Below are 27,362 nucleotides of genomic sequence, written 5' to 3'. Positions count from 1 at the left end.
ACTGATGATAGCTCTTAAAAATGACTAAAAACTGCTTTGCCATTCAATCATTCATTTAGCCATTCAACAGATATTTATTGTTTGCTCACTGTGCCAGGTATTGGCAAATAAACATGGTCTCTGCCCTCATGGAACTTATAGTATAGTGAAGGAGAAAGATAGTCAGTCACATAAATAAATTAAAAAGTTCTAACTGTGAACAGTGTTATGAGATTTTTACAGTCAGGACAGTGAGTGTGCCTTCCTGAGGAAGTGACAATTTAAGATCTAAAGATTATGTGGGAGTTAACTAGGGAAAGAGAAGAAGAGGTTGTTTGTTCTAGGTTAAATGCAAAGAGCTGGGAGCAGGAGGGCAGTGGCATGTTCATGGTGCTTGAACCCAGAAAGTGAGAGGTGTGGGGAGTGAGTGTGAAATGACCCTGGAGAGGTAGGGCCAGGTCAGGCAGGCCATGTGGGCCACGGAAGAACTTTTGTCTTCATCCTAAAAGCTATGGGAAGTTATTTGTTTCATGTGTTTTGTCATTTTTTTTTCCAGTTTAAAAAGCAGAAACTCCTCCTAGAGCTAGACCAGTATGCCCCAGATGTGGCCGAACTCATCCGAACCCCTATGGAAATGCGTTACATCCCTCTGAAAGTGGCCCTCTTGTAAGTATTCTCTGACAAAACAGGGCTCAGTGCCAACGAATGTGAGGAAAATCTGATGAGACTTTCTCATGTTGTTTGTTGTATTTTTGGAGATTTGCAGTCTTAGTCATCAAGTATTTGCTATAGTTCTGTTGCACAACTGGGGCTCTGGCCAGGAAAAGAGACAGAGCCATCCTGTCTCTGTTGGGACAAAGCCTCACACAAGTACATGCACAATTGACCCTTCACAAATGCTTTTTCACTCGATGCTGATCTGGTTCCAGCCTCCTTGTAACCAGTGTTTCTAAAAAAAAAAAAAAAAAAAAAGTTTTCCAGTTGTGATATATGGATTGCATAAAATTCTGATCTTTATGCAGCAGTTATTTCAAGCAACTCCTATGTTTCATGTACAATTAATCCCCCATTTGTAGTTCAGAAAACTGAAGTAAAGTACCAAACAGACCCATCCCAGCTGGATGACCAGTATGAGAGAGTGGAACTTACTGAGGCTCTATGAAAGAATTCTTTAGGAGTACCAGTGCTGCCTATAACTTTAATTTTTTCAGGTTATTCCTGTTTATATTCCTGAGATAGGCAAATGGGAATAATTATTCAGTCAACTAATAGTAAATGTTAATAATATACTAGTTCCTAAGGATACACCGTAAAACAAGGCAGAGAAGTTTCCTCATGGAAAAACATGACCTTAGAGCTTCAGATTTAGAAGGGGCCTTATGAGGACAGTTTATTCAACCCTTTGCCTTGTGTGTGACTCTCCTATTCAGTATTCCAGATAGGTGGCTGCGTAGCTGCTTCTTGAACATCACCTGCTATTTAGAAATGGCTTTTTTTCTCCTCCCACCAAACACATTTGAGGTATCGGTTCATATCTATGTATTTCAGAAATATTGGTGGGAATTACCTAATAGAACCAGAGGTATGGCAACATTATGAATCCCTTATGGACTCCTATGTCTCCAGGGGGTAGTTTTGTAATAGCAGCAGCCATTTCTTTCAAGGTTGTAGAACAAGCCTATCTGTAATTGCTGAAAAAAAAAAATCAACAATTTCTGGGCCTTTGGCTTTAGAACTGCTAATCTTACAGCTCTGAGAGGTATTGGATTTAAGGTCTTTATTTGTGCATAATAATTATAATCTCTCCCTGAGACACTGGTATGTTTCTTCCTATCTGATAATCAGAATTATGTAACTGGTCTCCCTTTTCACTTTGTCTGCCAGGAAACTCAGAGCCAGATTTAAAGCTGATTACTGCAGTGTTGTAGAAGACCCATTTGTTCTTTCCCTAGCCTTTACTTTTTCCTTTTATTTATGCTTTCCCTGGTCTTGATTCTTTATTTGTATTTTAATTTTGCTCTCACTTTTTATTATCTGTTCTCATTTGAGCTGCCTCAAGTCTTTTGTGGAAGCAGGATAAAAATAAATAAAAACACAGTTATGACCGTATAAGATTTCCCTATTCAGCATTTCAAATTTATTTTTTCAGTCCATTCCTTCCCACCTCAGGAAAAGACTGTTTCAGTTTAATACCCTCCCAGTGGAAGTTCAGGTTGTCCTGTGAAGTTCAATGGCCACTAGCTTACTGAATTCAGCAGATACTTATTCTGTCCTTTGGGTCTGGCTTGGTGGATATAGCTTGGCTGCTAAGAGGACTAAACTTAAGCTGCTCTCACCTCTTCAATGGGGTAGCCTATGTCAGAGCTTAGGAAGCTGATTGAGGAAACAGTACTTTCCTGGTTTTCAGAGATAACTGTAGCCATTCCTAAAATATATGGCTCTGTGGGAATTGGTAGAATTTTTATCATTTTTGAAGCCTGAAGTAATAAAAAATGTAGGCTTATTGCCAGAAAGACCTGATTTTGAATGTATTTATTAGCTTGTAAAACCTTAGGCTACTTAACCACTGAGTCTCAGTTTCCTCATCTGCAAAATGGGAATGATGTTATAGCTGGTTTACAGGATCCGTGTTGATGAAATATGATGGTTTTCCATATAACACATAGCACAGAATAGGCAGTGAATATTTAGTGCCTTTTACTCACTGGCCACAACCCCACTCCATCCTCTTTTACTTAGGAAAACTTATTTCTAAGAACTTGCCTTCCCTTGAGTATGGTTTTAGTAAACCTCTTAAACTTCCTGGCTATGGTGGCCAGGACTCTCTGGTCCTTTGACCAGGATTACTAATGCCAAATATGTGTGTTTTTCCCCAGCTATCTCTTAAATCCCTACACGGTCTTGTCTTGTGTTGCCAAGTCTACCTGTGCCATCAACAACACCCTCATTGCTTTCTTCATTTTGACCACGATAAAAGGTAAGGCCCCAAAGGAAAGTACAAAGTTCAGTCCCTAATTTGTGCAGGCTTTTGTAACACTTATGCTGTGGATTAAAAAAAAAAAAAAAATACAACACTTAAAAACATTTTTTAAAATTACACAAGTAATTTTATAGAAAATTTAGATAAGCCAAGAGAAAAAAATTAATTAAAACATCCTGAAATTCTACCACTCAGAGAGTCACTGTTAACATAGTTTAAACAAAAAACAAAAACTTCTAAAAGGCTTACAATGAGAAAAGCAGTGTTCTGCCCCTTTCTTCCCATCCCTCGTTCAACTTCTTTGAAGGAACTACTTTTTTTTTTTTGCTAGTATTTATTTCCATATTTCTAAATAAGACCTCATATTGCTGTTTCATGAATTATAAATTTTAGACATTATCTATTGTATTCTTATTATGGAAGATAAAGATTTAGCTTTCTTGTACCAATATCTTCACTTCCCCTTTACCTGGTTTTCCTAGAGAAGTTATGTCACAGCTTTGATTAAATCAGTAGTTGGTACCTGTATTTTATGACAGTATATATATTATTCACTGCTGGGAAAAGTAATAACTATGGTTATTTTTTCTTTCTTGTACAACCTTTTATTTTTTCTGGGGTTAGTAATTGTGGGGTTTTTGCTTGTTTTTGTTTTTGTTTTGCTTTATCTTTCTGTACCAATCACTTTTTCCCCCAATTGCTCTGCTAGGTCTTTCAAGTGCCTAACAATACAGGCATACCTAAGAGATATTGTGGGTTTGGTTCCAGATCACAGCAATAAAGCAAATATTGCAATAAAGTGAGTCACACAAATTTTTTGGATTCCCAGCACAGATAAAAGTTATGTCTAAACTATACTATATTCTGTTAAGTATGCAATAGCATTATGTCTAAAAAAAAATGTACATAGATTAATTTAAGCATACTTTATTGTTAAAAAAAATTAGCCCCTAATAAGAGAATCAGCCCGTCCTTTGGAGCTTTGAAGCCAGGCACTGACTTATCTTTTCTAGCTATGAAAGTCCTAGATGGCATCTTCTTCTGAAATAAGGCTGTTTCGTCTACATTGAAAATCTGTTGTTTAGTGTAGCCACCTTCTTTAATTGTCTTAGGTAGATCTTCTGGATAACTTGCTGCAGCTTCTACATCAGCCCTTGTGACTTCACCTTGCATTTTTATGGTCTGGAGACAGGCTTCTCTCCTTGAACCTCATGAACTAATCTCTCCTAGCTTCAAACTTTTCTTCTATAGCTTCCTCACCTCTCTCAGCCTTCATAAAATTGAAGAAAGTTAAGGCCTTACTCTGGATGAGGCTTTGGCTTAAGGGAATGTTGTGGCAGGTTTGATCTTCTCTCCAGACCACTTGGACTTTCTCCATATCAACAATAAGGCTGTTTTGCTTTCTTATCATTCATGTGTTCACTGGAGTAGCACTTTTAATTTCCTTCAGGAACTTTACATTTGCATTACCACTCGGCTAACTGTTTGGTGCAAGAGGCCTAGCTTTCATCTTATCCCAGCTTTCGACAGACATGCCTTCCTCACTAAGCTTAATTATTTCTAGCTTTTTTTTCCCTTTTATTTATTTATTATTTTTGGCTGCATTGGGTCTTCGTTGCTGCGCGTGGGCTTTCTCTAGTTGTGGCGAGTGGGGGCTACTCTTTGTTGCGGTGTGCAGCCTTTTCATTGAAGTGGCTTCTCTTGTTGCAGAGCACGGGCTCTAGGCGCATGGGCTTCAGTAGTTGTGGCACGCGGGCTTCAGTAGTTGTGGCTTGCGGGCTCTAGAGCGCAGGCTCAGTAGTTGTGGCACATGGCCTTAGTTGCTCCGCGGCATGTGGTATCTTCCTGGACCAGGGCTCAAACCCGTGTCCCCTGCATTGGCAGGCAGATTCTTAACTACTGTGCCACCAGGGAAGCCCTATTTCTAGCTTTTGATTTAAAGTGAGAAGTATGCAACACTTCCTTTGACTTGAACACTTAGAGGCCATTGTATGGTTATTAATTGGCCTAATTTCAATATTAGGAAGGAATAGGGAGGCCTGAGGAGAGGGAGAGAGGTGGGGGAACAGCTAGTCTGTGAAATAGTCAGAACACAGACAACACTTATCAGTTGTTTGCCATATTATGGGCATGTGGTGCCCCCAAACAATTAAAAGAGAAACATCAAAGATCACTAATCACAGATCACTGTAACAAACATAATAATAATGAAAAAAATTGAAATATTGCAAAAATTACCAGAACGTGACACAGAGACACAAAGTAAGCAAACGCTGTTGGAAAAATGGCTCTGATAGACTTACTCAATGCAGGGTTGCCACAGACCTTCAATTTGTAAAAAACACAATATCTGCAAAGTACAGTAAAACAAAGTAGGTCTGTAGTTTAAAAAAAAAATGTTAAGTACATCAAATAGTTTATTGGTTCCATTATTATTCTGGAGATCTGCCTCACACATCCTTCATTCTGTACCAATCTGTCCTGGTTGTTGTCTGGTCTTGATGCAAAGCTGTCATAGTGGAACTTTTCCTTATAATTCTCTTGTATTGTATCCCTTCTTTCCTAGATTCCTTTTTTCGTTTACTGATTTTTTTCCTCGGTTTTGCTAAAGTACTTCCTCTAGTAGTTTTCTAAGAAAGGGTGTGTGAGATACATATTTTGAATCATTCCACACATGAAAAAATGTGTTTTTCTAACTTAGCACCAAATTAATAGCTGGGGCAAGGTATAGAATTCTAGACTGGAAAAAATTTTCCTTCAGAATTTTGAAGGCATTGCTTCACTGTGTTCTAGCATCCTGGTTGCTGTTGGACAGTTAGAAGCCATTATACATAAACTAATTTTTTCTTTGAAAAATTTAAGATCTTCTTTTTATCCTCAGTATTTTGAAATTTCATGATGCTATGTCTACTTGGTTCTTTTTTTCATTCATTACTGGGTACTTGGTAGGCCCTTTCAACATAGAGACTAGTGTCCTTTAGTTCTAGAAGATATTCCACTACTGTTTTTCAAATTCTCTCTCCTCTTTGTTTTCTCTGTCCTCTCGTTTGGGGTGTCTATTGGATATTGGACTTTTTGAATTGATCTAATTTGTATGTTTTATTTTCTATTGATTTAAGTTCTTTCTTGGTCTCCAGTTGTTTCTTTGAAGCATCATTATTATTTTATCACCACGATATCCTCTCATCTCTCTGAGTTTTCTTGATTTTGTTTTTGTTTTCAGTTTCCATTTGTTCTAAGCATAATCTCTTTGTCTTCCTGGATTCCCTCTGCCCCGCCTTTTTTTTCTGTTTGCTTGGGCTCTGTCTTTCATATAGGTAGGTTTTCTCTTATTTATGGTGATCCTTGGCTGTCTGCTTATTATTTAAGAATGTTAGAAGGATGGGGTATGTAGGGGTAGTCACCTGGCTGCACATAGTTGAGGTGAGACCTGGGGTTCTGTCTGGTCTGTATACAAACGTTCAGCTTGATTCTCATCTCTGTAACTTACCCCCACCTGCCGTAGTATCTGATACCTTCAAGGTGCTGGATCTCTCAGAAGTTGTGTGGGGTTAGTTGGCCAGATTTTTATTGGTATTCCTCTCTGCAGGCCATTGAGCTGTAATTTCTTCCATAATGCTCAGTCATTTATCCCTCTTCCTCCTGCTTTTAATGTTTCCACTATTATGTTAAAATTTATTTTGCTATAGTCTCTTCTGTTAATTTGTTATTTAAGACTATTTTTAATGCTTTATTGTCATTTTAGTGAGGTTTTTGGAGGGAAAGATGATATACATGTGATTAATCTACCATTTTTCACTAGAAGTCTATTAGCATTGGAGGTATATATTTCCAGATTTTTCCCTCATTTTTCTTTTACACTTTTAAATATTGTATCAGTTAACTGTCATCACAAAAATGTTATTTGACAAACCACTCCAAAACTCAGTGGCTTAAAACAACAATACGCATTTACTTAGCTCATGTGTCTGTAAGTCAGATAGGTGTCAGCTGATCTAGGTTGAATGTGGCTAGGCAGTTTGTTGGTTTCATCGGGGCTCATTCATGCATCAGCAGCTGACTGTAGTTGGCTCATCTAGGCTGGGCTCTTCGCCACATGTCTGTCATCCTCATGGACCAGGGGACTAATTTAGGCATATTCTTCTCATAGTGAAGACAGAGACACAACTGCGAGCAAGCCCAATCAGGCTTGAGCTTTTGAAGTTTCTGGTTGTATCACATGTGCTTACATCACATTGATCAAAACATAACATATGGCTGATCTCAGGTGTGGGTATTTCCATCCTGTCCACAATGGGAGGGCACTGCAAAGTTATATGGCAAAGAACCTGGACATAGGGAGGGGTTAAGAATTGGGGCCAAAAATACAGTCTACCCCATGTCAGTAAACATTTAGTCTGTCATTTTTCATGGCTGCTTACTGTTCCGTTGTGTTGATGAATAAATAGAAATTCTTTAACCAACTTCTACTATTAAATATCTAGTTAATTTCCCAGTTTTCAGCTGTTTAAATAATACTATAGTTAATTTTCTTTCTTTTTTTTAATTTTTAATTTTTAAATATTTTTGGCCTCATCATGCGGCTTCTGGGATCTTAGTTCCCCAACCAGGGATTGAACCTGGGCCACAGCAGTGAAAGTGCTGAGTCTTAACCACTGGACTGCCAGGGAATTCCCATACAGTTAATTTTCTAATGTAATTTCTAACAGTAATTGTCACACGCATGTTCAATTATTTTCTTACTCTAAAGTCCTAGAAATAGAATTATTGTGTCACTGCATGTATACCTTCTTTAGGATTTCTGAAATTTATCACTAAATTGCCTTCAAGAGTTTTACCAACTTATACTCCCATAAGAAGTGTATGAGAGCTCTTATTTCCCTACATTATTGCTGAATAATTTGCACACTTAGGAAATAAAGACTCAAAAGTTGTACATAGGACCTTTTACTTAGAGTTTACTTACCTTTTCTAGGGTGGCACATGGGAATGACTTAGGTCTTCATAAGACATTGCTTCTCTTGGAGTGGTTGTAGTTAGTCTTTCTGTAGGTCATTTAGTTTAACTTATTATCAAGTTACTTGAAATGACTCTTTGCTGTCTGTGAACATCCCCTGCCTCAGTTCCTGTTTCCAGAGTGTCCAGCTCAGGTAGACTCATTTATGAAGGTGCCTGGTGTCCATTAAAGTAAGGACTGTATGAGGCAGCCTGGCAGAAGGGATTGAGCACTGGCCTTTGGAAAAGTCACCTTTAAAATAGCTGAGCACAGAAGTAGAAAGACTAAAGACATGCCCTCTGAGGTGTGTATGATAGAAGTCTCACACAAAAATGTAAAGTATGCCATTTTAAGAACATCGTTCAAAAGACCCGTTAAGTCAATGGAATGATTTTGTTTGGGGGAAAAAATGTAAATAAGTTATATGTCACTCCTTTGCAGCCACATTGTTTTGGTTCCACAGAAAAACATTTTTTTATTATGTCACTCTAGATTTCTGTCAAATGAATTTTATGAACATTTTTGTAATATTGTATGCACAATTTTAATTTTATTACTTGTTTCATATGAATCATGAATGACATTAGTCACATTTGTTAATTTCTTTACATCAAAATTTAAGTTTTTTAAATTTTAGGAGTAGTTCAAGTACTTGGTAAAAATAAAAGAAATTCAAACATATGAAATGAGAAGTAAAAGTCTTTTATCATCCCACCCCACCCCACCTCCACTTCCATTCCTCAAGTATATTTGTCATGGGGTCCCAGGCCTTCCCTTTTGCTGGACACTTAAATTATTTTCCATTGTTGGCAGCTGTAAGTAGAGACCGTCGCAAGTAACATTTCTAATCTGTTAAAATATTTGAAGAATTCTATTTTAGTTAGGTCTCTGAACTATTCTCTTTGAATATATTAGTAATCCCTATTAGCAGTATATACAAAGTTCAGTTATAAAATCTGCAGGTCATATTTCTATATTTCACATTTGTACCACATAATTAGATATTTAATAAAATTTGTGAAGGAATAATTCACTCTTTATTTAAAGAAGAAAACAGTTGGGAGAATTCGCAAAAGAAGGGATCTAAATGACTAAAAACTATGAAAAAATATTCAACTCCTTAGATAACTAATAAAGAAAAGCAAATTGAAATAACAAAGAAGTGTTTTTTTATTCCCTTTCAAATTGGCAAAGATTTTAGAAGATAATTCTCAGTTCTGGCAAAGTGCTATCAAACTGGCATTTTCCCACATGGCAAGTTGACTTATAAATTAGTACAGCCCTCTTGGGAAGCAGTTTGGCAGTAGTTCAAGTGTTTGTTCTTTTGATTTATGAATTTTAATTTTGATAACCTATCCTAAAGTAGTGCAGAATTACAGACCAAGCTTTATGATGCTGAGTCATTAATTGCAGGATTATTTATAATGATTAGAAAAATTGGAAAATACTTCAAAGTAGAGAGAGGAATGGCTAAGTAAAACATGGTTTGCCCATGTAATTAAAGAAAATACAGTTTACCCATGCACATGATATTTGAAAATAATTGTAACTTATGTGAGGATACATTTATTTTTTAAAAGCTGAATACAAAATTGTGTATTTTAATAAAGTATAATCTCAACTATGTTAAAACTACAACACAAATAGAAATAGATTCCAAAAGAGTAATACTTGTTTCTGCAGAGTAAGTTCGTGAGTAATTTTTATTTCCTCCTCATATCTGTTTTTTCCCAAAGTTTCTTCAATGAGCACATAATTTAAAATAAATTAAATTGATTGATAAGAAGATAGGGACATTGGAAGTAAACTAGGTACCTCTCTCCCCAGACTTCCGTGGAGCAGGTGCCCCCACAGAAGGGAGTGGCCTCATTTGCTTTGTCCCCTTGACTCCTTCTACTTGCCCTCCTTTGACTTCCTTTGTGGCAGCCCAGGGTTGCCTGGGACACGCTGAGAGCCACAGGCCAGGACAAAGCCTGGGCCATTGTATTGTGATGTCCTTGTTGGAGTGTTGGCCAGAAAACTCAAATCTGTGGGCAGGGTTGATGTTTGTTTAGTGGAGCAGCTTGGGTTTTACTTCAAAGGTTGGGGCTTTGGTGAAGGAGCGAATTAAAATACTCCATCCCTCTGAAGTCATCTTCATTAGGCTTTCAAAAGGAAAACAAACAGGTGTTAATAGGTACTCCTGCTTATTCACTGTTGGTGTTTGTCCACAGTGAGATGCTCCAGACTAGAAATTCTTGAGGTTTGCCGCCCAAGGACCCTTCTGACTCTCCTTATTCCACCAAAAGAGGCCTGGGTGACAGGACTTGCTTCCCAAGGAAAAAGAAGAATCAGTACTATCAGAAGTGGTTCAGAGTAAGAGCTCAGGCTGCTGTGATGTCAGACAGATGTCAATGAAAAAATGTTACCTGCAAAATCAGTAAACAGATGTGTCACAGCCCTCAAGCCATCACATTACAGCTGCCCCTATGATGAGCCCCGAGGGAACTCAGGATAGAAACAGGATGCTCCCCATCTAGAGGTCAGCCACTGCAGCCACCCCTGAAGGTGCACACTGAGGAGACTCAGGATGAGAAAACACAGGCCCAGATAGCTGAAGTGCATATCAAAGGAATGATTTCAGAGAGCGCAGATGCTTGCATCTTCCCATACATAGAAAAGCGCTAAATTCCTTAACGTGAGATACCTGGTTTTCTCTAATTAACAGTAATCTTTTGATGTTCTGACTACATGGTCTTTGTTGCAAAAACTACTATACATCTTGGCTCCTCTCTTACCTCTTTGGAAGCAGTCTCTCAGAGCTATCTGAGATGCTGTGTCCCAGGCTTAAGTCCTCAGTTTTGTCCACCAAATAAAACATAACTCTCAACTTTTAGGTTGTGCATTTTTTTTTCAGTCGATACAGATCTGGTAGCGAATCCTAGTTCTAGCACTTCCTGGCATTATCACTTTAAGCAAGTCACTTAACTGTTTAGGGCCTCAGTTTCCTTGTCTATAACATGGGGACTGAAACAGTCCCTACTGCATAGAGTAAATGTAAAGAATAAATGAGATGAGGAGGAAAAAAAATGAATGAGATGGTGCATGTGAAACACTTAGCATAGTGTGGGAGCATGAACTAGATGCTCAGTAAATGGTGGTCCTGATTGTTACTCTTGATAATATTTAAAGATATTAACAGATCCCTCAGGACTTCCTCTTGGGAGAACACCAGAATCACAACTAACTGCTGAACAATCATTGACAGGAAGACACTGGAACTCACCAAAAAAGATACCACATGTCCAATGACAAAGGAGAAGCCACAATGAGATGGTAGGAGGGGTACAATCACAATAAAATCAAATCCCATTACCACTGGGTGGGTGACTCACAAACTGGAGAACAATTATAGCACAGAAGTCCACCCACTGGAGTGAAGGTTCTGAGCCCCACGTCAGGCTTCCCAACCTGGGGGTCTGGCAATGGGAGGAGGAATTCCCAGAGAATCAGACTTTGAAGGCTAGCAGGATTTGATTGCAGGACTTCGACAGGACTGGGGGAAATAGAGACTCCACTCTTGGAGGGCACACAAAAGAGTGTGCACATCAGGACCCAGGAGGAAGGAGCAGTGACCCCACTGGAAACTGAACCAGACCTACCTGCTAGTGTTGGAGGGTCTCCTGCAGAGGCAGGGGGCGGCTGTGGCTCACCATGGGGACAGGGACACTGGCAGCTGAAGCTCAGGGAAGTAATCCTTGGTGTGAGCCCTCCCAGAGTCCACCATTAGTCCCACCAAAGACCCTGTAGGCACCAGTGCTGGGTCGCCTCAGGCCAAACAACAAACATGGAGGGAACTCAGCCCCACCCATCAGCAGACAGGCAGATTAAAGTTTTACTGAGCTTTGCCCACCAGAGCAACACCCAGCTCTACCCACCACCAGTCCCTCCCATCAGGAAGCTTGCACAAGCCTCTTAGCTAGCCTCATCCACCAGAGGGCAGACAGCAGAAGCAAGAAGAATTACAATCCTGCAGCCTGTGGAACGAAAACCACATTCACAGAAAGATAGACAAAGGGAAAAGGCCAAGGACTATGTACCAGATGAAGGAAGAAGATAAAATCCCAGAAAAACAACTAATGAAGTGGAGATAGGCAACCTTCCAGAAAAAGAATTCAGAATAATGATAGTGGAGATGATCCAGGACCTTAGGAAAAGAATGGAGGTAAAGATTGAGAAGATGCAAGAAATCTTTAAAAAAGACCTAGAAGAATTAAAGAACAAACAGAGATGAACAATACAATAACTGAAATGAAAAATACACTAGAAGGAATCAATAGCAGAACAACTGAGGCAGAAGAACAGATAAGTGACCTGTAAGACAAAATGGTGGAAATCACTGCTGTGGAACAGAATAAAGAAAAAAGATTGAAAAGAAATGAAGACAGCCTAAGAGACCTCTGGGACAACATTAAATGCAACAACATTCGCATTATAGGGGTTCCAGAAGGAGAAGAGAGAGAGAAAGGACCCAAGAGAATATCTGAAGAGACTATAGTTGAAAACTTCCCTAACATGGGAAAGGAAATACTCACCCAAGTCCAGGAAGCGCAGACAGTCCCAGGCAGGATAAACCCAAGGAGAAACACGCTGAGACACATAGTAATCAAGTTGAGAAAAATTAAAGACAAAGAAACATTATTAAAAGCAACAAGGGGAAAAGGACAAATAGCATACAATGGAACTCCCATAACGTTAACAGCTGATTTCTCAGCAGAAATTCTACAAGCCAGAAGGGAGTGGCACAATATATTTAAAGTGATGAAAGGGAAGAACCTACAACCAAGAATACTTTGCCCAGCAAGGATCTCATTCAGATTTGGTGGAGAAATCAAAAGCTTTACAGACAAGCAAAAGCTAAGAAAATTCACCACCAAACCAACTCTACAACAAATGCTAAAGGAACTTCTCTAAGTGGGAAACAAAAGAGAAGAAAGGGCTCTACAGAGGGCTTCCCTGGTGGCGCAGTGGTTGAGAGTCCACCTGCTGATGCAGGGGACACGGGTTCATGCCCCGGTCTGGGAAGATCCCACATACCGCAGAGCGGCTGGACCCGTGAGCCATTGCCGCTAAGCCTGCGCGTCCGGAGCCTGTGCTCCGCAACAGGAGAGGCCATAACAGTGAGAGCCCCGCGTACTGCAAAAAAAAAAAAAAAAAAAAGGGCCTACAGAAACAAACCCAAAACAATTAAGAAAATGGTAACAGGAACATACATATCAATAATTACCTTAAATGTGAATGGATTAAATGTTCCAACCAGAAGACACAGGCTGGCTGAATGGATACAAAAACAAGACCTGTATATATGCTGTCTACAAGAGACCCACTTCAGACCTAGGGACACATACAGACTGAAAGTGAGGGAATGGAAAAAGATATTCCATGCAAATGGAAATCAAAAGAAAGCTGGAGTGGCAATACTCTTATCAGATAGAATAGACTTTCAAATAAAGACTGTTACAAGAGACAAGGAAGGACACTACATAATGATCAAGGGATCAGTCCAAGAAGAAGGGCTTACCTGGTGGTGCAGTGGTTAGGAATATGCCTGCCAGTGCAGGGGACACAGGTTCGGACCCTGGTTCGGGAAGATCCCACATGCCACGGAGCAGTGAAGCCCGTGATCCACAACTACTAAGCCTGCACTCTATTGCCTGCGAGCCACAACTACTGAAGCTTGTGCACCTAGAGCCCATGCTCCACAACAAGAGAAGCCACTGCAATGAGAAGCCCGCGCACTGCAAGGAAGAGTAACCCCTGCTCGCTGCAACTAGAGAAAGCCTGCACGCTGCAATGAAGACCCAACACAGCCAAAAATAAATAATAAATTTATTAAAAATATACAAGAAGAAGATATAACAATTATAAATATATATGCACCCAACACAGGAGCACCTCAATACATAAGGCAAATGCTAACAGCTATAAAAGAGGAAATCAACAGTAACACAATAGTTACTGTCGTAACTATCGTAATAGTGGGGGACTTTAGCACTTCACTTACACCAATGGACAGATCGTTCAGACAGAAAATTAATAAGGAAACACAAGCTTTAAATGACACAATAGACCAGATAGATTTAACTGATATTTATAGGACATTCCACCCGAAAACATCAGATTACACTTTCTTCTCAAGTGCACATGGAACATTCTCCAGGATACATCACATCTTGGGTCACAAATCAAGCCTCAGTAAATTTAAGGAAATTGAAATCATATCAAGCATATTTTCTAACCACAACGCTATGGTTTATTAGAAATAAATTACAGGGAAAAAAACATAAAAAACACCAACATATGGAGGCTAAACAACACAGTACTAAATAACCAAGAGATCACTGAAGAAATCAAAGTGGAAATAAAAAAAATACCTAGAGACAAGTGACAATGAAAACAGAACAATCGAAAACCTATGGGATGCAGCAAAAGCAGTTCTAAGAGGGAAGTTTATAGCAATACAATCCTACCTCAAGAAACAAGAAAAATCTCAAATAAACAATCTAACATTACACCTAAGGGAACTAGAGAAAGAGGAACAAACAAAACCCAAAGTTAGCGGAAGGAAAGAAATCATAAAGATCAGAGCAGAAATAAATTATATAGAAACAAAGAAAACAATAGCAAAGATCAATAAAACTAAAAGCTGGTTCTTTGAGAAGAGAAACAAAATTGATAACCCATTAGCTAGACTCATCAAGAAAAAGAGGGAGAGGACTCAAGTCAATAAAATTAGAAATGAAAAAGGAGACGTTACAACAGACACCGCAGAAATACAAAGGCATCCTAAGAGACGACTACAAGCAACTCTATGCCAATAAAATGGACAACATGGAAGAAATGGACAAATTCTTATAACCTTCCAAAGAAGAATCAGGAAGAAATAGAAAATATGAACAGACCAATCATAAGTAATGAGATTGAAACTATGATTAAAAATCTTCCAACAAACAAAAGCCCAGGACCAGATGGCTTCACAGGTGAATTCTATCAAACATTTAGAGAAGAGCTAACACCCATCCTTCTCAAAGTCTTCCCAAAAATCACAGAGGAAGGAACACTCCCAAACTCATATTATGAGGCCACCATCACCCTGATACCAAAACCAGACAAAGATACTACAAAAAAAGAAAATTACAGACCAATATCACTGATGAATATAGATGCAAAATCTTCAACAAAATACTAGCAAACAGAATCCAACAACACTTTAAAAGGATCATACACCATGATCAAGTGGGATTTATCCCAAGGATGCAAGGATTCTTCAATATATGCAAATCAATCAATGTGATACACCATATTAACAAATTGAAGAATAAAAGCCATATGATCATCTCAATAGATGCAGAAAAAGCTTTTGACAAAATTCAGCATCCATTTATGATAAAAACTCTGCAGAGGGCTTCCCTGGTGGCACAGTGGTCAAGAGTCTGCCTGCCGATGCAGGGGATGCGGGTTTGTGCCCCGGTCCGGGAAGATCCCACATTCCACGGAGCGGCTGGGCCTGTGAGCCATGGCCGCTGAGCCTGCACGTCCGGAGCCTGTGCTCCACAGCGGGAGAGGCCACAACAGTGAGAGGCCCGCGTACCACAAAAAAAAAAAAAAAAAAAAGAACTCTGCAGAAAGTGGGCATAGAGGGAACCTACCTCAGCATAATAAAGGCCATATATGACAAACCCACTGCAAACATCATTCTCAATGATGAAAAACTGAAAGCATTTCCTCTAAGATCAGGAACGAGACAAGGATGCCCACTCTCGCCACTCTTATTCAACATAGTTTTGGAAGTCCTAGCCATGGCAATCAGAGAAGAAAAAGAAATAAGAGGAATACAAATTGGAAAAGAAGAATTAAAACTGTCACTGTTTCAGATGACATGATACTATACGTAGACAATCCTAAAGATGCCACTAGAAAACTACTAGAGCTAATCAATGAATTTCGTAAAGTCACAGGATACAAAATTAATGCACAGAAATCTCTTGCATTCTATACACTAACAATGAAAGATCAAAAAGAGAAATTAAGATAACAATCCCATTAACCGTTGCAACAAAAAGAATAAAATACCTAGGAATAAACCTACCTAAGGAGGTAAAAAACCTGTACTCAGAAAACTATAAGACACTGATGAAAGAAATCAAAGATGACACAATAAGGTCTCATTGAATGCGGCAGCAGCTTTCCAGATTGCTGTTTTCTCCTCCAGTGGACCCGGGCCTGCGCTCCAGCATGTCTAAGAGACCTGCAGTTGGCATTGATCTTGCACCACCTATTCTTGTGTGGGTATCTTCCAGCACGGAAAGGGGGAAATAGTTACCAGTGATCAGGGGAACCGAACTACCCCAAGCTATGTTGCCTTTACTGATACCGAATGATTGATTGGTGATGCTGCAAAGAACCAAGTTGCAAGAATCCCACCAACATGGGTTTTGATGCCGAACGCCTCATTGGACGAAGATTTGATGATCTGTTGTCCAGTCTGATATGAAGCATTGGCCCTTTATAGTGGTGAACGATGCAGGCAGGCCTAAGGTTCAAGTAGAATACAAAGGAGAGACCAAAAGTTTCTATCCAGAGGAGGTGTCATCCATGGTTTTGACAAAGATGAAGGAAATAGCAGAAGCCCTACCTTGGGAAGATTGTTACTAATGCTGTTGTCACAGTACCTGCTTACTTTAATGATTCTCAGCATCAGGCCACCAAAGATGCTGGAACTATCGCTGGGCTCCATGTACTGCTGCTGCTGTTGCCTATGACTTAGACAAAAAGATTGGAGTAGAAAGAAATGTGCTGATCTTTGATTTAGGTGGTGGCACTTTTGATGTGTCAGTCCTCACTATTGAGGATGGAATCTTTGAGGTGAAGTCTACAGCTGGAGATACCCACTTAGGTGGAGAAGACTTTGACAACCGGATGGTCAACCATTTTATTGCAGAGTTCAAGTGCAAGCACAAGAAGGGCATCAGTGAGCACAAGAAGGCTGTCCGTCGCCTTCTTATTGCTTGTGAGCATGCTAAGCACACTCTCTCTTCCAGCACCCAGGCCACTATTGAGATTGATTCTCTCTATGAAGAAATCAACTTCTATACCTCAATTACCTGTGCCCGATTTGAAGAACTGAATGCTGACCTGTTCTGTGGCACACTGGACCCTGTGGAGAAAGCCCTTCGGGATGCCAGGCTAGACAAGTCTCAGATCCATGATATTGTTCTGGTGGGTGGTTCAACCTGCAACCCCAAGAATCGGAAACTTCTACAGGACTTCTTCAGTGGGAAAGAACTGAATAAGAGCATCAACCCTGATGAGGCTGTTGCTTATGGTGCAGCTGTCCAGGCAGCCATTTTATCTGGAAATCTGGAAAACAAATCTGAAAATGTTCAAGACTTGCTGCTGTTGGATGTCACTCCTCTTTCCCTTGGAATTGAAACTGCTGGTGGAGTCATGACTGTCCTCAAGCGCAACACCACCATTCCCACCAAGCAGACGCAGACCTTCACAACCTACTTGGATAACCAGCCCGGTATTCATTCAGGTTTATGAAGGTGAGCGTGCCATGACCAAGGATAACAACCTGCTTGGCAAGTTTGAACTCACAGGCATACCTCCTGCCCCCTGTGGTGTTCCTCAGATTGAAGTCACTTTTGATATTGATGCCAATGGCATCCTCAATGTCTCTGCTGTGGATAAGAGCACAGGAAAAGAGAACAAGATTACCATCACTAATGACAAGGGCCGTTTGAGCAAGGAAGACATTGAACGCATGGTTCAGGAAGCAGAGAAGTACAAAGCTGAAGATGAGAAGCAGCGGGATGAGTTGTCTTCGAAGAATACTCTTGAATCCTATGCTTTCAACATGAAAGCTACTGTTGACGATGAGAAACTTCAAGGCAAGATTAATGATGAGGACAAACAGAAGATTCTTGGTAAGTGTAATGAAATAATCAACTGGCTTGATGAGAACCAGACTGCAGAGAAGGAAGAATTTGAACATCAGCAGAAGGGGCTGGAAAAAGTCTGCAACCCCATCATTACCAAGCTGTACCAGAGCTCAGGAGCCATGCCAGGAGGAATGCCAGGAGGAATGCCCGGGGGCTTCCCTGGTGGTGGAGCTCCTCCATCTGCTGGTGCCTCCTCTGGGCCTGCCATTGAAGAGGTTGATTAAGACAACCTAGCATAGATTTAGCATTGTTCCACAAAACATTGAAGAACCCAATTTTGTAGCAAATTCCATAGCAGTTTTAAAGTTGAGCTGCTGTAATAAACTCGGCATTCTTTTTTTTTTTTTTTTTTTTTTATTTTATTTTTTTTGCGGTACGTGGACCTCTCACTGTTGTGGCCTCTCCCGTTGCGGAGCACAGGCTCCGGACACGCAGGCTCAGCGGCCATGGCTCACGGGCCCAGCCGCTCCGCGGCATGTGGGATCTTTCCGGACCGGGGCACGAACCTGTGTCCCCTGCATCGGCAGGCAGACTCTCAACCATTGTGCCACCAGGGAAGCCCAACTCGGCATTCTTGATAGTTGAACATGGAATATGTGCACAGGGAAAGGAAATAACACTGCACTTTACAAGCACTGTATTGTAAGTGGAAAATGCAATGTCAAATAAAACGGTATTTAAAATTGGCACCATAAAAAAAAAAAAGAGGACACAAACAGATGTAGAGATATACCATGTTCTTGGATTGGAACAATCAATATTGTGAAAATGACTGTACTACCCAAAGCAATCTACAGAGTCAATGCAATTCCTATCAAATTACCAGTGGCAGTTTTTACAGAACTAGAACAAAAAATCTTAAAATTTGTATGGAGACACAGCAGACCCTGAATAGCCAAAGCAATCCTGAGGGAAAAAAAACAGAGCTGGAGGAATCAGACTCCCTGACTTCAGACTATACTACAAAGCTACAGTAATCAAGACAATATGGTACTGGCACAAAAACAGAAATATAGACCAAATGGAACAGGATAGAAAGCCCAGAGATAAACCCACACACCTATGGTCAACTAATCTATGACAAAGGAGGCAAGGATATACAATGGAGAAAAGACAGTCTCTTCAATAAGTGATGCTGGGAAAACTGGACAGCTACATGTAAAAGAATGAAATTAGAACACTTCCTAACATCATACACAAAAATAAACTCCAAATGGTTTAAAGACCTAAATGTAAGACCGGACACTATAAAACTCTTAGAGGAAAACATAGGAAGAACCCTCTTTGACTTGACATAAATCACAGCAAGATCTTTTTTGATCCACCTCCTAGAGTAATGGAAATAAAAACAAAAATAAATAAATGGGACCTAATGAAGCTTAAAAGCTTTTTTTGCATAACAAAGGAAACTATAAACAAGATGAAAAGACAACCCTCAGAATGGGAGAAAATATTTGCAAACGAAGCAACGGACAAAGGATCAATCTCCAAAATATATAAACAGCTCATGCAGCTCAATATCAAAAAAACAAGCAACCCAATCAGAAAATGGGCAGAAGACCTAAATAGACATCTCTCCAAGGAAGACATACAGATGGCCAAGAGGCACATGAAAAGCTTCTCAACATCACTAATTATTAGAGAAATGCAAATCAAAGCTACAATGAGGTATCACCTCACACCAGTTAGAATGGGCATCATCAGAAAATCTACAAACAACAAATGCTGGAGAGGGTGTGGAGAAAAGGGAACCCCCTTGCACTCTTGGTGGGAATGTAAATTGATACAGCCACTGTAGAGAACAGTATGGAGGTTCCTTAAAAAACTAAAAGTAGAATTACCATATGACCCAGCAGTCCTACTACTGGGCATATACCCAGAGAAAAACATAATTCAAAAAGACACATGCACCCCAATGTTCATTGCAGCACTATTACAATAGGCAAGTCATGGAAGCAACTTAAATGCCCATCAACAGATGAATGGATAAAGAAGATGTGTTACCTATATACAATGGAATATTGCCATAAAAAGGAATAAAATTGGGTCATTTGTAGAGACGTGGATGGACCTACAGACTGTCATTCAGAGTGAAGTAAGTCAGAAAGAGAAAAACAAATATCGTATATTAACACATATATGTGGAACCTAGAAAAATGGTACAGATGAACCAGTTTGCAAGGCAGAAATAGAGACACAGATGTAGAGAACAAATGTATGGACACCAAGGGTGGAAAGCAGGTTGTGGGGAATGGTGGTGGGATGAATTAGGAGATTGGGATTGACGTATATACCCTAGTATGTATAAAATAGATAACTAATAAGAACGTGCTGTATAAAATAAAATAAATAAATAAAAGATCCCTCAGGATTGACAGGGTCTTCCTGAGCTTTCTGGTTTTTTTTTTTAATTTATCTATTTAATTTATTTATTTTTGGCTGTGTTGGGTCTTTGTTGCTGCGCGCGAGCTTTCTCTAGTTGCGACGAGCAGGGACTGCTCTTCAGTGCAGTACGCAGGCTTCAGTAGTTGTGGCACATGGACTCAGTAGTTGTGGCATGCGGGCCCTAGAGCGCAGGCTGATTAGTTGTGGCTCATGGGCTTAGTTGCTCCGCGACATGTGGGATTTTTCTGGACCAGGGCTCAAACCTGTGTCCCCTGCATTGGCAGGTGGATTCTTAAGCACTGAGCCACCAGGGAATCCCCTTCCTGAGCTTTCTGGAGAAAACTGGGAGAAGGTTAAAATGAGAGGTTCTCTTCCTGGAGCCCAGCCCTGGAAGAACATGGCAGAGTGATGAACCTGAGCTCTGATGGGCCCATCACTTCCATATGAGGTTCCTCTGCGTTAAATGAGGCCTTACCCATGAAGAGAGTCTTAGAGGACCCAAAGGCCCAAGGACCCTAGGACGAAGCAGCCTGGGGTTTTGTCAGATCAACCCAAAACCTGCTGGTTCTAGTTACCTGTGCTGTAGCCTCAAGCAAATCACACAGCCTCTAGAGCTTCAGTTTGATTCCAGAGATAAGATCTGCCTCATGGATTAGTAGAGGAATAAATAAGAAACACAGAATGCTTAGCATGATTCCGTAGCAAAACCCGCTCAACAAATAGTTGCCTGCTTATTGTGATTTTTATGGTACAGCCATAGATTGAGAATCAAGAAGGTAGCATAGTGCTGCAGTTACAGACTGGGGGCTCTGGAATGAGACTGTCTGGTTTCAAATTCTATCACCATTCACTAGTTTTGTGACCCTGAGCAAATAAAGTCTCTGTCCTTCAGTTTACTTACCTGTGAAATGGGGATAGTAATTTTATCCGCTCCATGGAGTTATTGGAAGGACTAAATGACTTAATACATGTAAAATGCTTATAGTCGTGGCTGGAACAGAGTATGTGCTCAGAGAATTGTCATCATCATCATCACTGATGTGGATGGACTACTCTGAGAAAGCCTGTGCTGTTGAAAGAACACTTGGCAAGGAGTATAGAACACTGGGCCAGGCCCTAGCCCCTCCTCCTGCCCAGTAGTCTTGCTTGCTCTCAGGCCCTAGTGCAACTTCCTCTTCTCAGTGTCCTGGGAGACCTCAGCCCTTTTGGCCACATTCCTGTCTGTCCCACTGCCTGTCCTGGTACAGGTCCCTGTCTGTGACCCAGTCTCCTTATCTTGAACCAGTTTCCATAGCTCCACCTCATCTACATTCCTCCTCTGTCCTGTAGCTCTGCCACCCACCCAGGCCCAAGTCACTTCAAGGTGCAGTCCCTGGAGGCAGAGTGTTACCCCAGGCTTGTGGCCCAGGCTTGTGGCCGACATGCTGACACCAAAAGAGAGTTGGGAAACATATTCAAAGCTAGATTGGATAGATAATGAAATTCCCTGATGCTGTAGCCAGTGCGCGTATACATTTGACTGATTTACTTTAGTATTCTTATGATAAGGCCAAAGACTAGAGCTTGTACAGGAAACCTAGTGACTGGGTATCTGGGCCATTCTAGCAGATAAATGGTAGATTATATCTTTTTTTTTTGGTAAAATTCACAGTCTTCTTGGTTAGATGAGCAGGATGCCCTAGCTCTAGCCCAAATGAGGCTGCCACTTCAGGCATTATTTGAGACATCATGTCTAGGCTTGTAGACATGTTTTTGATTGACTGTGCAAGCTAAGCCTTCTCCGATGCGACCCCTACCTACCTGCTTGCTGAGACTTTTTAGATTATAACTTTTTTGTTGAAGTATAACACAAACAGAAAAGTGCGCAAATCATTAGTGTACAATTCAATGAATTTTCACAAAATGATGAGTAACCAACACTCACATTAAGAAACAGGGATGTTACCAACATCCACAAAAGCCCCTTTTCACCCTCTTCCAGTCACTCCTTCCAACTCTGTTTTTGCCATGTTGAGCTAATTACAGTCTGTGCCCCTCCACCCCCAGCACACCATTCTTTCCCTCGCCCTCCTACCTGTGCACATGCTCTTCCCTTGGACTGCCGGCCTCATCTACTCATTGTTCAAAACTCAGGTGTCAGCTTACCCTGATGCGCTCCGAGTACTTCCTTTGTACTTTCCTCCCGTATTTTGTCATTGTTTACTGGGAGCTCCCTGAGGACAGAGACTGTCCGAGTCACCAGTCTCCCGCACCCAGCACGGCTTGGTATAAAGCAGACACTCCAGAAATGTTGGCGTGTTGCATGGTTCATCTAAAATATCTGAAGACACCTTTTACTTTTTTCTTCCCTGACCCTGCCCCAAGCACATAGCCTCCTCCTGCCTTCCTAACCCATTCTTCTTGCCTCTTCTAGTTTCTTAAAAAAACATGTCAGCCCTGAGTCTCTTGTGTGCCTCCATCCTCCCCCTCACTTTTGCTCAGACTGTGCATGTGCCCCAGCATCCCACACACCAGGCTCCTGACTGTTGCAGCACCACGTTTCTGCCCCCAGACCAGAGGCCTCAGCCATCCAATAGTTTACTCCGCATTCTCTGTGCTGGCTCCCTACCACAAGTCCTCAACTGCTATTCTGCAGGCTCTGTTTTATTCAAGAGTCAGATTTATTTTGTGCTTTGCCCACGTTTCATTACTCTGTGTTGTTTTGTTTCAATTATTTTTAAAAATATCTTTATTGGAGTATAATTGCTTTAAAATGTTGCGTTAGTTTCTGCTGTACAACAAAGTGAATCAGCTATATGTATACACATATCCCCATATCCCCTCCCTCCTGCCCTCCCTATCCCACCTTTCTAGGTCGTCACAAAGTACTCTGTGTTTTATACTTCATAAGTTTTTCTTCCTCAAGAACATTGGTTTCAACCAGAGTTATGATGGTGATCATTTCACAAGATGTACACATAGCAAATCATTATGTGTATACCTGAAACTTATATAATGTTATGTGTCAGTTATATCTCAATTTTTAAAAAAAGAACATTGGTTTCCTACTTGGATTTTTAAAAAGGATTTCACATGTATCACTGAATGATATTCATTCATTCATTCATTCATCATGTGTGCCAGGCACTGTGCTAGGTGCTAGAGATTCTAAGTTGAGAGGTTTATTGCCTTTGAGAAACTCACAGACAAATGGGGAGAGAGAGAAACATCAGCAAATTATTAGAAGACAGTGTCAGTATTGAATGAGAGCATTGAATGAATTAAGAAAATGGGCACTGGAATCAGCTCAGTGATCCCATTACTTAATGTGATATGTTACTTAGCCCTTCTGTTTCTGTGCCTTGGTTTCTTCACCTATAGAGCTTTCACATACAGAGGATAGGTGCCTGGCACCTAGTAAGTGATCAATAAATGTTAACTATAATCTACTATTATTAGCTTCTCTGCTTAGGCCTCATAGAGGAAATAACATTTCACTGGTCACTGAAGGATGGGTCTCTACTAGAAGGAGAGCAGGAAAGGACGGCTAAGAATAGCCTGATAACAGACACAGAGGAATGAAAATGCATGATGTTTTCAGAAATTGGGGAATGATCCAGTGTAGCTGGAGGACAGAGGATGTGTAGGAGATGGTGAGAGATGAAGCTGGAGAAATAAGACCCAGATAGTGAAGGGTCTTGTTTGCTGCTGGAGTTTGGACATAATCTGATAGATGAAGTAGAACCCTCAGAAGTCTTTAAAGAGGGGCTTGAATCAATCTAAACTGTCTTTTTTTTTTTTTTTTTTTAGTAAAGTTTTATTTGCGTACAGCTTGCACATTTGTTTACATGTTGTCTGTGGCTGCTTTTGCACAAGGGCAGAGTGAGTAGTTTAAACTGTGTTTTAAAAGGATCCTTCCAGCACCTCTGTGGAGGATGGACTGGATGGGAGGGAGGCGGGGAGACCATTGAGGAGGAGAAGGAAGAGGCTGCTGAAAACTCCTGGTGAGAAACAGTGAGAGTGACAACTGCAGTCATGGATGTTCCAGAGGTGGGTCAACAGGGCATGGTGACTAGTGGAAGGCATGTGAGAGTGGGAGGGGCCTTGAATAGCTGAGGTGTCTGGGGAGATGCTGATGCCACTTACTGGTAGACTAGCAGAAGGAACAGATTTTTCCTTCCTAATGATTTCATCCAAGGAAGGAAGGCTGCTTCTTCCTGATCTTGGGAGCAAGTATTCTAAAACACAAGTCCATTTTTTAGCTAGGAGCTGTTTCTTCTCTCTTGGACCTTATAAATGGTTAGCTGCTCCAGACAAGTAATTACTGATCGCAGGCAATTAGGGCAGGAAGTGGCTGTGTTTATTTCACTCCCTGATGTCTCCTGGGGGAGAGAGAGGTGAAAGTCATGTGTTTGTTTCCACCACATTTGTAAGAATGGATGGAACTGGAACATTATCCTTCCTCTGTTAACAGACACATGGGCCTCTTCTCACTCCCACCACCACCAATCTCTGTAGAAAACAGTGTTAAATTTAAAAGTTCTTTCCAGCTTTTCCCCTCTCTTTGCTGGTTTCCCCCAAAATATCGTTCAACTTTTTGGCCTAATCAAGGAATTCTGAGTCCACCCTAGCTGTTGGGCTCCAGAATAGCACCTTTCCCACCACTGCCATCTCCCTGTCTCAGAGTTGACCTAGTTCTGGTTCGAGGTGTGTGGGGACCTCTGCTGTTAGCACAGCTTGGCTGGGCATGATCTGTCCCTGCTCAGTCATATTTACAAGTACCCTGGATACAGAACATCATGTTGACACTAACCAACATGATGAAATAGCCCATCCCATAGAGTTCTGTCCTTGGTCTTTTACTTCCAGCTTCCTCCTTTCTCTGCCTTCCTTCCACTTTCTTTCAACCAGGAATTGTTTCTAGCTGGTGAGTTTCCTTGGTTTGAGGGATGGAGGACTCAAAGTTCTTTTCTCTCCACTTACTCTTCTATGAAGTAGTCACATTTATAACCCTCCCTCTTCCAGGGTGGCTCTTAGATGTTTCAAGTACAGATCTTCCTTGACTTCTGATGGGGTTATGTCCCAGGAAACCCCTTGTAGGTTGAAAATATCCTAAGTTAAAAATCATTGAATACACCTCACCTACTGAACATCAGAGCTTAGCTTAGCCTAGCCTACCTAAAATGTGCCCAGAACACTTACATTAGCCTACAGTTGGGCAAAATCATCTAATACAAAGCCTGTTTTATAATAAAGTGCTGAATATGTCATGTAATTTATTGAATCTGTACTAAGAGTGAAAAACAGAATAGTTATATGGGTACAGAATGGTTGTAAGTGTATCAGTTGTTTAACCTCGTGATAGAGTGGCTGACTGCAAGCTGCAGCTGCAGCTGCCCAGCATCACGAGAGAATATGTACTGCATACCGCTAGCTTGGGGAAAAAAATGAAAATTCAAAATTAGAAGTATGGTTTCTACTGAATGCATATTGCTTTTGCACCATCATCAAATCTAAAAATTGTTAAGTCAAACCACTGTATATACACCACTTTGGTGGGCAAAAAAGTCCTATGGAACATCTGCTTCTGTTTGTCTTGGGAGCTGGGTTGGGAGGGGGTAAAATTCCCTGGACTGTGTGGAATGAATAATTCCTTCTTTTAGGAAACACCATTGAGAAGATGTCTGTTGTTTTCATTAAAAGTTGACCCCACCCTAATAAGAGTGACCATGAGCACTGTTACTTGATGAAATATTATCATTATAGATACCAGCCTTGGACCATCAATTGAACTCTACTGATTTCTGGGCCACTTTAAAATCTCTGTTGTAAACTGGGTTTCTCTAGCCTTGATTTTAGGGTACTCTGTTGTCTTAAACCATCTGAAAGGGAATAGCTACTTGTTTTTTTTTAAAAAAGATATCATTTTTTTCTTACATCCATCTAGTTTTTTTTTTTTTTTGCGGTACGCGGGCCTCTCCCGTTGCGGAGCACAGGTTCCGGACGTGCAGGCTCAGCGGCCATGGCTCACGGGCCCAGCCGCTCCACGGCATGTGGGATCTTCCCGGACCGGGGCAGGAACCCGTGTCCCCTGCATCGGCAGGCAGACTCTCAACCACTGCGCCACCAGGGAAGCCCATCTAGTTTTTTTTTAATTGAAATATAGTTGATTTACAATGTTGTATTAGTTTCTGCTGTAGAGCAAAGTGATTCAGTTATACATATGTATATATCCTTTTTCATATTCTTTTCCATTATGGTTTACTACATGATATTGAATGTAGTTCCCTGTACTATACAGTAGGACCTTGTTGTTTATCTATTTTATGTACAGTAGTTTGTATCTGATAATCCCAAACTCTCCTAACTTATCCCTCTGCCTCCCCCCTTTCCCCTTTGGTAACCGTAAGTTTGTTTTCTATGTCTGTGAGTTGTGTCATATTTTAGATTCCACACATAAGTGATATCATATGGTATTTGTCCTTCTCTTTCTGACTCAGTTCACTTAGTATGATAATCTCTTGGTCTATCCATGTTGCTTCAAATGGCATTATTTCATTCTTTTTTATGGCTGAGTAGTATTCCATTGTGTATATATGCCACATTTTCTTTATCCATTTATCTGTTGGTGGACATTTAGGTTGTTTCCATGTCTTGGCACTATTACATAGCAGCACTATTACATAGCAGCACTATTGTAAATAGTGCTGCTATGAACATGGGATGCATATATCTTTTTGAATTACAGTTTTCTCCAGATATATGCCCAAGAGTGGGATTACTGGATTATATAGCAACTCTATTTTTTAGTTTTTTAAGGAACCTACGTGCGGTTTTCTAGTGGCTGTACCAACTTACATTCCCACCAGTAGTGTAAGAGGCTTCCCTTTTCTCCACACCCTCTCCAACATTTGTTATTTGTAGACTCTTTAATGATGGCCCTTCTGACCAGTGTGAGGTGGTACCTCATTGTAGTTTTGATTTGCATTTCTCTAATAATTAGCGATGTTGAGCATCTTTTCATGTGCCTATTGACCATCTGTATGTCTTCTTTGGAGAA

The 27,362-nt window shown here is 40.6% G+C and overlaps 1 protein-coding gene and 1 pseudogene across 2 annotated transcripts in view; both read left to right on the top strand.

The window, feature by feature from the left end:
• PIGU (phosphatidylinositol glycan anchor biosynthesis class U) overlaps positions 1 to 27,362 on the top strand; it is a 111,748-nt gene that overhangs the window by 31,625 nt on the left and 52,761 nt on the right. Inside the window, exons 5-6 of the mRNA XM_079718695.1 lie at positions 536 to 645; positions 2,856 to 2,956. Of these exons, the coding sequence (XP_079574821.1) occupies positions 536 to 645; positions 2,856 to 2,956 (211 nt within the window). The remainder of the gene's footprint in view (positions 1 to 535; positions 646 to 2,855; positions 2,957 to 27,362) is intronic.
• Positions 11,435 to 18,205, top strand: LOC307062590 (heat shock cognate 71 kDa protein-like; annotated as a pseudogene). Its single transcript has one exon. The product of its transcript is annotated as a heat shock cognate 71 kDa protein-like (transcript).

Source organism: Hyperoodon ampullatus (assembly GCF_949752795.1).
Source record: "Hyperoodon ampullatus genome assembly, chromosome: 14".
Taxonomy (NCBI): domain Eukaryota; kingdom Metazoa; phylum Chordata; class Mammalia; order Artiodactyla; family Ziphiidae; genus Hyperoodon; species Hyperoodon ampullatus.
The sequence above is the reverse complement of the archived record's forward strand: the minus strand, read 5'-3'. Positions and strand labels throughout refer to the sequence as shown.